The following is a 10,901-nucleotide window of genomic DNA, read 5'->3' on the forward strand; positions in this document are numbered from 1 at the left end:
GTGTAGCGTAAGTTACATGGTGACAAAACCCACTTGCTCAAAACCAACCCACCTACTTGAGCCCGAAAACTCAAAGAGTTTGCTCAAACTAAACGCGAACTTCCCACTGTCAAAACGCTTTGATGTACACGCGGCCTAATTCAGTGATTCCTCTGCGTACCACACTTTAAGAATCAGTGATCTACCAATAAAACTGGGGTGTCAAACTCAATTCCTGGAGGGCCAGAGCCCTGCCGAGTTTAGATTCAACCCTAATTAAACACACCTGATCCAACTAATCAAGTCCTTCAGGCTTATTTGAAAACTACATGGTATGTGTGTTGGAGCAGGGTTGGAACAAAACTCTGCAGGGCTCCGGCCCTCCAGGAATTGAGATTGACACCCCTGACATAAAATGTTAAACAGGACTCAAAAAGAGCTATTTAGTAAATGTATATTTATTCATTTAGCAGATGCTAAATAAGCAACTGAATTAGGAGCTGATTGTTATTATTATTATTATTATTAAATACCAACATTTTGCAAATAATAATAATAATTGCTAGAACCTGATAATTTCCAAGTCTGGAAAGCACAATTTATATGCTTCAAATAACACATCAGTAGGTTTTATAGGCTGTAAAGCTGACAGACATTAATCCTTTATATTATTACATTTCATAATAGAAACTTTATGTATTCATATTCAACACATCACAACTGCACACAATTTACCAAATTTAGTTGGGTTTAAGTGTGTTTTTGTGAATGAATGAGGTTAACTACTTTTTTTTTCAGTGGCTCAGTATTTATTCCTATTGCAAATATGTGCTAAACAATGTAGTTTGTGCGTGTAGGAGCACAAGTACTGGCAGATACATACAAATATCAACTGACTGATGTGCCCAGTCCTCCAAAATCACTTTTTCACTGCTAAGCCTCCAAACAAAGTAAACTGATCTACGCTAATTTATAATTTATGTATCTTGACATGATTTTGTCAAGATGAGAATGTATATGAAATTTACACCACACAGGACAGACAGTCAATGGCAGGTCAGAGCTTATTGGCTGAATTGCTCATGACCCAGATCTGTGCAAATATGAGACCAATGAAAACCTGCCACACTTAGAAAAGCATAGCCAACTTTAAAACTCTATAAAGATGCATCCTAAATCTTATGCTTTATGAAATATAATTGTATATACATTATAAATCTACAGTAAATGTTGGTCTATACAAAACAAGAATGTATTGTACATCAGCCCAAACTTTAGACTTGTAAGGCAGCAACGTACTCCTCAAACATTCAATCTCTTAGTATTTAAACTGCTGCAATTAATTTAGTACATACAATGAATTAATTCAGTTTTAGTGTAGTTTAATGACTCTATTCAAACCATGATTTTCAATATTTAATCCTAAATTTCTAAAGTTCTAAACTTCTTCTATTACCAGTGATGATATCATTGTTACATTTGCATACTGAATTGGATTGGTCATCTTTCTTACATCTATTTGCATACTGAACTGTGATTGGTCTTGTCTTTTATAGATACCCTTCACATTAACTACTATTGATTCTTGTTTGCAGACGACAGAATCAAAGCCTAACCTAAACACACCTAAAACTTTAATACTGTTTCGTTGCTGCCTTGCAAGTGACCGGTATTTTCTTAAGGAAGTGTAAATTTAGTTTTTGCTGAAATTATTCTTATCGTTATTTAAAAAAATATTTACTCGTTTACAAAATTTCCCCTTAGAACTAAAGTTCTGTTCCCATCCAAAACCGCCATTAGCATCTACTGCATTTCAGCAAAAATGCATTTTTCGTGGCAGCGACTCAAAATACTAAAAATATACTTTGGCTTGAACAGATTACCCACTTGTGTTGGTATGAGGAAATGTAAAGAAACACACAGGGTAACCATGAGGTATCCAAACTCCCTTTGATTTGATTTTAAGCTACAGGTGGGTCATCTGATGCTTCAGTCCCATCTTCTGATAAGAGTGCTTGATTGTCATTAGAATCCAATGAATGGAAACACCTAAATATACTGGAGTGGGACACAAAGTCAGAATGAATCAACATTCTTAGCCACACACACTCATGTACAATAAATATAAGCAGATGTAAAAAGGGAAAGAGGAAATGTAAGCCTTAGCTGGAATTAAAAAATGAGGAACTAGCCTATTAATCAAAACAGACCACAGAACCGTGTCAGTTCAAATTTGGAATAACTGGTTCTAAGACCTACAGGTTTCTGCTTTAATTACACTGTTAAATATAATATTTTTCAAATATCATCATATCTATTTTTCATATGATGAAATTCAATTATTTTATTTTCAATTTATTTAGATAAAATTATATATTTTTTTATTCCTATTTATGAAGCCTCTCTAAAACGCATTAATCTGATATAATAATAATAATACATTTAATTTATAATGCGCTTTTTTCATACACAAAGCGCAATACAGTCAGCACTTGCACGGTTTAGACATTTCAGCATTCTAAAGATCAATAACTGGTTATGTTTCAGTGCAACTCTTACCCTAATAGACTTATGGGTATGATACAGAGTCCAGAACCCAATAGGAAGATAAAGCCAGGACACCATGCCACAGTGGCCGCATAGATTCTGCTAAAAACTGCTGAGGACCCGTTAGTGCTCAGGTTTTCTGTAAAGGCCACACAGGCAAAAAGTGCTCCTGAGAAAACACAAAGGGTAAACAAAGAAAAGTCTGATATGATTGTCTCTTCAAAAGGAGGAATGCATACATACAGGGTGAAAGTGCAAACAAAACTACTTTTCATTAAAAAAAAAAGCATTCAAGGAAAGGATCCCTTTCCAGTGCATAGTCACACAAAAACACTCTTAGCAGAGAAGAGCTCTTATGACCAACATCTTGCTGAATAAGGAGTTTTGCTTTGGAACAGTGATTTTCAGAGAGTCACTCACCCTGCTCAGACTTTGAGACGACTTTTGACATCATTGAACGCAGGACAGGGAACGGCATAATGGCAAACATAGCAGGAATCCTCACTGTAACAAACACATCAATACTCACATTAACTAAACAAACAAGGCCTCCAGAATTATAGACATTTTCACCTATTTAATATGTCTACAAACTTAGAGCTCACTATGACTTTTATAACCCTTTAGTACAATTACCAGTGTAGCTGTGTTCAGTTTTCAAAGAAGTTAATTGAGCAAACTTTATTGTAATATTACTGTACACATAATAAGTACATAAAAATGTGATGATGTGCAGTGGCTGTAATCTAGGAACAGCTGCTGTTTGCTCTTAATTAATTTTATACCTTCACCAAAAAATAAAATATACAGTGCACCATATACACCAACAGATATTAAGAGCAAAGAGAAGACCCATATATACAAGTAATTTGACTGTGATGGTTTGTAAAAATTGTAATTGTGATTTATTAATTGTTGAATGTTTATCTATTCTCTCTTTTTCTTAATTCTTGGTGCTAAATACTCATTTATCATTTTTTCAAAATGGCAAACCTCTTTAAAAAAAAATTTGGGATGCACCAATATTAAAATTCTGGCCAGTACAATAAATTATTTCATGTTATGGTTGATAAATAAAATGGATATTAAAATTAACTGAACAATATAATCTAAACTATTTTGTTTTTAATACTACAAGTGAATTTAGGATAATATAGAAAACAAAAAATGTATATTCATTTTGCGATTTGAAAAAATTTGATTTTTCCTGTCATGTATGACTATTGTACATCTAGAGTCATATATATAATATGGTAAATGTGGTACCCTATTTATTATAAATTAATAGTAAAATATGAAAATGATTTTTCTAAAATGACCGTGAATGTTCATGCTCACCGAGGAACATCATGAGCGTGGTCTTTGCGAAGGCCGTCATGAACATGCTTATAGCGACTGACAGCATCCCGATGAAGGCGATGGCAATGTTAGGCAGACAGAAGGAGAACAAATACACACCGACAAAACTAGTGATAAAGATGGAGGTGCTGGCCGCGGCGCCATAGCCGACGAGGATCTCGCTCCAGCACAGCGGCTCATTGAGTTCGTAAAGTGTGATCATGGACAGACCCCCCGTATTAACAAAAGATAAGGAGGAGAATGTGACAATCAACAGCACAAAAACCCATTTTCTTTGGCTGCTGCCTCCCACAAACAAGTTGCAGATACTACAAGCTAGTTTCTGCATGGCCCGACAACAAGCCGCAGTCTCTGACCGGTCAATCACCCTGGTTTCTTCCAGAATGAAGACAGCGTATATTAAGTTAACTGCCTGAAATATGGCGGATGTAAAGAAAGGCCAGTTGAACCCGACTGCATGCAGGAAGTAGCCCGTGGAGATTGACGCCACACCGGCCAACAAGCCGATCATCATGTCCACCACAGCCATGCGAAGGGTCTTCTGCTTGCTGTCCTCACACAAATCGGCCACATAGGAGAAGCAGCCACCTAGCATGGTACCGATACCCCCAAAGAGGGCACTTACGAAACTGGCGGCAATGAGAAGGTAGAGGTTGAGCTCGAAGAAGGAGACCGCCAGGAATGAAAGCGTGTAGATCAGAGACCCAATGATGGGCATAATAATAGTGATCTTTCGGCCACGCTGATCGCTGTAGGCCACCAGGAGGAGGGTCACTATGAGACTGGGGATCATGGAAGACAAATCACTGTACATGGAGAACAGAGAAGCTGCTTTCTGTACCTCCTGAAAAATAGAGCAAAATAAATGAAACAGATGTGCATAACAAAACTGTTGCTGCATATGTATCTTATGACGTTTGTTGCAATTCCTGGTACAAATGAGAAAACTAAAAGAGGAAATGAAACACAGATGTGTTTCCTTATGTACTGTGGAGTGCGCTCTAAAAAACAGGTCTAATTCACACTATATTTAAGGGATTTAAAACAAACCCTAACAGGGGTGATCAATACTGACTGTATATTATCCCATTTATTACACACTTCCTAAGTAGATCATACAAACATAGAAATGAAATGTTGATTTCATGAGTTATAGGTTTACTTATTAAGTATTTACTTACTTATTAGTGTTCTGTCTTTCTAGAGACAGAACACCAGCAGAGGAAACATGGTTTCCCGGATGAATGGTCTGTTAAATAATGTTGCCATAGACAAAAATCATCATTTAGAAATTTTTATGCTATCTGAGAAATATATACTGCTGAGTTCAGCAATGGACTAATCAGAATGAAGTACTCCAGAGAATTAAACCCACACATTTACAATAGATACTGAAATTAATTGAATTTATTAGCTTTGAATTGTTTAACTAATTTTATTTTTGGTCCTTTGCCATATTTAAAATGTATGAATGTCACTGGATAACAATTGGTAACAAAAATAACAATAGGATAATATCAAATCAAATGTATTTATAAGAAAGATAGCACAAGCATACTTTTCAAGCTAAACATTACAAAAAGTCACATTATGCAGTGATCATGCATAATTTGTCAGTCATATCGGTTTATTAATTTCATAAACTGAAGACATGCGAGGTTTTAGTTTACATTGGATTATTACAGTTCTTTAGTATTTTGTAGCCTACTTGAATATACCAACTTTCTGCTTTTTTTTCTGTCATGTATTGTAAATTTAATGTCATACATAATAGGCCTATTTGGTAAATATGGTGTATATATAGTAAATCTTAATAATAAAAAATATTTTTTTCAAAAAATGTTCATCAAAATACTGGAAATGATAGTCACAAATATTTTGATCAAATAAATAAATAACCTGTGTTGCCAGATATCACAAAAAAAACCAGCATGACAAAACCAGCCCACAAGCGGCCTACATAAACCCAAATACACACAAAGAAATGTATTCTGGAAATAAGCACAAACACCAAAACCTGAGAATACCTATATTTTTAGCAGATTTTATCTTTGAAAAAAAAAAAAAAACCTTAAAAAGTGGACATGACAACACTAATGCGGTTAATGCGATGAACCTGTGGTTACTCAGCTAGACACCTGTGTGAACTTGAAGGTGTTGTGTAATATTCAGTTCCTGTGAAAAACTGTTCCAGTGGGTGGAGTTTACATGAATATTCATTGCTTCTCATATTGTGGGTGTGTTCTTGAGACAACGCGCAAACGAATGGAACTGAAAATAATCAATTAAAGTGAGTTGAAGAGCGTGCACTATTTCGAAAAGATAACGACGTTTCAATGTGAAGAATTAACTGCAACAGTGTCAAAACAATGCATAGTTTGTGTTATATGATAAATCGTCTGAGCTGTTCAGCCTGATTGATTACAGGCACACAGTAGAGCAAACAAGCGAATAACCTGTGCTAAACCAGGCTAATATAGTTTTTACTCTTTGATGTGCTAAGCTTATTATTTCATTTGTGAGACTAATTTTTGTTTGAATAGTTTGATTAGAAGCCTCCCTGGTTATCATTGGTGACTAGTACTGCAGTGTGCTTATAACAGTGCTTGAAATAAACCTCTACAAATGTATCTGTGGCCTAATAAAATGTATATAAACAAAACTGGTGTGAGTATCCTGTTCTTTTTCTTCTTCTTCATATTTTACTGGATATCATGTAGAATTATTAATGTCTTACAAGTAAATGTGCAAATATGTCACATATTTCCTTTTTTAAGCTTTTTTTATTTATTTAAAAAAAAAACATCAAAATTCACCTGTTTGGGAATCTCCAAGCACTAATAGATTAAAGGTATAAGTGCACCCAAAAATGACAACTCTGTCATTATTTCTCAAAGTGTCTTCTACAGAAGAATGAGTCATACAACCTTGAAACAACATGAGAGAGAGTGAATTTTTATTTTTGAATGAACTTTCCTTTTAAAATGTGTCTGTTCTTTGACTATATGTTGCACTGAAAAACAACCTACTTTCATGTCATATGTTTAAGAATGGTGTGTAAAAGCATCCAAATTGTCATGATCCACAGTGTTGTGTTAATCATGCTTACTATTTGAAAATCTCATTCAAAAGTGGTTTTCTAATTTTTCAAGTATATACTGTACATACTGTACAATGAAACCATTTCTGATCTTCAACATTGTTGGACAGGGATTCCCAAACATTTTTGTCAGCCAAACTCCTCTTGAGAGTAATATCTTCTAAGATTAATTCAAGTTAGTATATATTTCAGTAAGAACACACTTTCATGTTCACAGTTCTCTGATGTCGGTTAATAGCAACATGACATGCAGGTTAACAAATAAAATGTTATCTTTTTTAGTCTTTTATTTTGACTCTTTATAGCAAATTAAAAACATAAAAATTATATTGTAGATTATATAAATATTAGTTACATTCATTAAATGTTACTATGGCAAGTACGGAAGTAATTGCTTTGTGAATATAACTCAAATTGAAAAGACAAGGAAACTTTCAAAACAATATGTGCATGTGGAATAAAGCAATACAAAATTAAGTGAGTGTCTGGAGTCTGAGATGATTATTAAAACAGCCTCCACGTATGTCCAGTTCACACAGTGATCAGCTACCAGTGGCTCTTACATCCAATCTGAACCAGTGACTTTACACGATGATCAATATATGTGGAAACATCACAAAAGCAAAACAAAGCCATATTATGACATTGGTGATGATGACATATGTATGATTTCTTAAAATAAAAATAAAATAATATTATTGGAGTAGCTGCTGACCTATGTCCGTCCAAGAAGAATGTGCCATCATAACAGTCCTTTAAAGGTTTATGCACTGTATTATTTAATCAATTACAAACTGCAATTTTTGTTATAATGATTAGCATTTTAACTACAAAAAAAATATCAGTAGGTATGTAGCTTATATAGGTAACAGAAACACTGGCTACATACAAAATAAACAAAAAATTAAGAATGACACTGGATACTCCAACAGACTAACTTACATACATTTTATTAGGCCACAGATACATTTGTAGAGGTTTATTTCAAGCACTGTTGTAAGCACACTGCAGTACTAGTAGTCACTAGTCACCAATGACAACTAGTTAGGCTACTAATCAAACTATTCAGACAAAAATTAGTCTCACAAATGAAATAAAAAGCTTAGCACATCAAAGAGTAAAAACTATATTAGCCTGGTTTAGCACAGGTTATTCGCTTGTTTGCTCTGCTGTGTTCCTGTAATCAATCAGGCTGGACAATGGACGATATATGGACGATTTGTCATATTACACAAACTTATGCATTGTTTTGACACTGTTGCAGTTAATTAGTCAATTGAAACTTCGTTACCTTTTCGAAATAATCCATTAAACAAGTTGCGATTTGAAGAGCGTGCACTAATATTTTTAGTTTCATTCGTTTGCTTGTTGTCTCAAGGACACGCCCACAATATGGGAACTAATGAATATTCATGTAAACTCCACCTGCTGGAACAGTTTTTCACAGGAACTGAATATTACACAACTCCGTTCACAGATTCTTCAGGTAGGATTTAATAATTTGAATTAAAATTATAATTTACACTCAATACGTTATTATTGCATACTGTTTTATAATGTACTACAATACTGAAGTGCAGATAATTGCCACTATTTGCAACAAGTAGTATACTTGATAGTAGAAATCCTGCTATTTTAACATAGTGTAAATAGGTATTTGCACTTAGTGTAAATAGCATATTGCTAAAAATACTGCTATTTTCACTTAGTGTAAATAGAATCCATTGAAAAGGGAGGAAAAAAAAGTTCGGCAAAAGACGGGATCGAACCCCAGTCGATCGCGTCAAAAGACCAAGAACACACACTTATCCATCTGCACCACTGAAGCTGATGATTTACAACCACTTTTAACTAAATGTAAATAGACACCCCGTATTTTTTACTCCATAGTAAGGGCAATTCATACAATACATTTAAACTGAGCTACTTTAATACCATCTCCGAACTTTCTACCACGACTCTGCTGTTCTTCGGCTGGTTCTTCCCTGTATAAGTTGATTGACAGATGTCTCGTCCAGTCAGCGGTGAGTAATCCCAAACCAATGGCGCTGTCTCAAACTATACCTACCTCTTCCGGTTTGTCTGATTTGTCGTTGTGTTTTCTGATTTGTTAATTTGTTTTCGGATTTGTCGTTGTGTTTTCTGACTTATTTTGTTTTCGAATTTGTCATTGTGTTTTCTGACTTGTTATAATGTTTTCTGAATTGTTGTTGTGTTTTCTGAATTGTTATTTTGTTTTTTAGACTTGCATTTGCGTTTGTAATTTGTTATTTTGTTTTCAGAATTGTGATTTGTTTTGCACTTCTCGGCCACCGTAAATGAACTTAATTTATAAGCAAATATATGTGATGTAGAAGTGTTTGTGTCATATGACACACGTAGGCATTACTCACATCTTGCTGTCTGCTGTGGCTGGTGTTGTTGGCGGCGCACTGGGAAGTGTTGTCGGACACGGGGTAAGATGAGTTTGTGATCTCCAGCCACAATCTGCGATACACGTACTGCTGCACGAGGGGGTACACCATAAAACTGGCAAACGCGTAAATCGCTACGATCGGCTCGATGAAGTACAGTCTCTTCATAGTGTCGAGGAAAGTGTGTACTGCAAAGCCAAGAGAAAAACAGACAATTAACGTACATAAGTCCACATGATAAGACTAATTGTAGACAAGCATAATTAGTTAACGCCAACATCAAAATTCAAGACGAAACTCATGACAGCTCAAATAAGTCACACTGCTGATCACCTTGGACAGCTACCGGTCTGCTTACAGCTCACTTGTAGGCCTACAAACAATGCAAACAGATCGCAGACTTACTTCTTCATTCAAAAGAATAACGTTACATCAGAAACTCTCTGCCGCTGAGACTCTTCTGTAATCAGTCAGTGTGACAGTTAAACAGTGTTCTCTGTTTTGTTTATGAAACATGACTGATCGCAACCCCTTATGAAACGCTGGTTTCCTGCCCTTGAGAAGCTGATTGGTCAGTTGAATTAAGGTACCCAAGTCATTGGTTGGTGAGGCTGCCAATCATTCCAAATGTGCGGGTTGAGTTGTGAAATTGCTATAAGCATAGCAATGGGATTTGTACTTAAAGGTGACATATCATGAAAATCTGACTTTGCCAGGTTTTAAGTGCTATAATCAGGTCCCCGGTGCATCTACCAACCAAGGAAACGTGAAAAAGATTAACCCAGTAACTTTGTTTTGGTAAGCCTTTTTCTGCAAGTGTCTGTCTGAGAAAAGAGCGTCTGATTTCGCTCTCTTGGTGACGTGACAAACTTGGGTAAAGTTGGTTTTATATTCGCACATTCGGCCCTTCCGTGTCCAATAGCTTTGTTAATATGCATTTAAAAAGGATACTTACAATTAATTTTCATTACCGACTATAATGAGCAGTACCTACAATCCATTTTTAAGCAGAATTCGATATTTTTAAAAGGCTGAAAAACACGTTCATGCCTATGGAATGGTGTGACGTCATTACCATCAGAGGGACCGTCTACAAATTACATGACACTTTTATGGCAAGTTGCTAAAGACTCTTTTGAGCTGAAAAGTGCTGCTTGCTTCTATTTAAAACATTACAGAGCATGTTGATATATAATACATTTATTATTTATATATTTCATAAACAATTTGTGCCTCAAGTGTAAAATATTTTGCTATTACTGTGTTAATAATTACTGTGGTTTCTTCAATAACACATGATTAAGTTCAATAGCTTTTAAAAGGCTTGATGGGCTGTTCCTGAACACATTGGAAAATCTTAACTTGACCCTAATAAACATACTACAACTCTTTATTGTGCAGTAATTTTCTTTATATGGTCAGTTTCTACTACTTCATAATGTTCATCCAGTTCAATAGCTTTTGAAAAGAGGGTCACACCGCTACAAAACAAGTTGCAAAAT

The 10,901-nt window shown here is 35.1% G+C and overlaps 1 protein-coding gene across 3 annotated transcripts; it reads right to left on the bottom strand.

Moving 5' to 3' along the window:
• Positions 1-317: 317 nt before the first annotated feature.
• On the bottom strand, positions 318-10,564 carry LOC107701147 (solute carrier family 46 member 3-like). Of its 3 annotated transcripts, XM_016503106.1 has the most exons (7): positions 10,355-10,564; positions 9,733-9,772; positions 9,379-9,587; positions 3,865-4,729; positions 2,947-3,030; positions 2,539-2,695; positions 318-2,037 (listed from the first exon to the last, which is right to left on the bottom strand). In XM_016503106.1, exons 3-7 carry the CDS (start codon positions 9,565-9,567, stop codon positions 1,941-1,943), a joined length of 1,392 nt encoding a protein of 463 aa, XP_016358592.1. In that variant the 5' UTR covers positions 9,568-9,587; positions 9,733-9,772; positions 10,355-10,564; the 3' UTR covers positions 318-1,940. The 3 variants fall into 3 exon arrangements, with proteins under 3 accessions (XP_016358592.1, XP_016358589.1, XP_016358590.1); XM_016503103.1 differs by lacking the exons at positions 9,733-9,772; positions 10,355-10,564 and adding an exon at positions 9,805-9,942; XM_016503104.1 differs by lacking the exon at positions 10,355-10,564 and having other exon boundaries at positions 9,733-9,810.
• Between the last annotated feature and the right edge of the window lie 337 nt (positions 10,565-10,901).

Source organism: Sinocyclocheilus anshuiensis, unplaced genomic scaffold (genome assembly GCF_001515605.1).
Source record: "Sinocyclocheilus anshuiensis isolate Anshui unplaced genomic scaffold, SAMN03320099.WGS_v1.1 scaffold907, whole genome shotgun sequence".
Lineage (NCBI taxonomy): Eukaryota > Metazoa > Chordata > Actinopteri > Cypriniformes > Cyprinidae > Sinocyclocheilus > Sinocyclocheilus anshuiensis.

Bases quoted from the DNA above. Each gene is read 5' to 3' on its own strand.
- LOC107701147 (XM_016503106.1), bottom strand. From the start codon at position 9,567: ATGAAGAGACTGTACTTCATCGAGCCGATCGTAGCGATTTACGCGTTT. The intron at 4,730-9,378 runs GTGAGTAATGCC...TCTATTTTTCAG, and splicing joins GCCACAGCAGACAGCAAGAT to GAGGTACAGAAAGCAGCTTC. The intron at 2,696-2,946 runs GTGAGTGACTCT...GTGTTTTCTCAG, and splicing joins CGTCTCAAAGTCTGAGCAGG to GAGCACTTTTTGCCTGTGTG.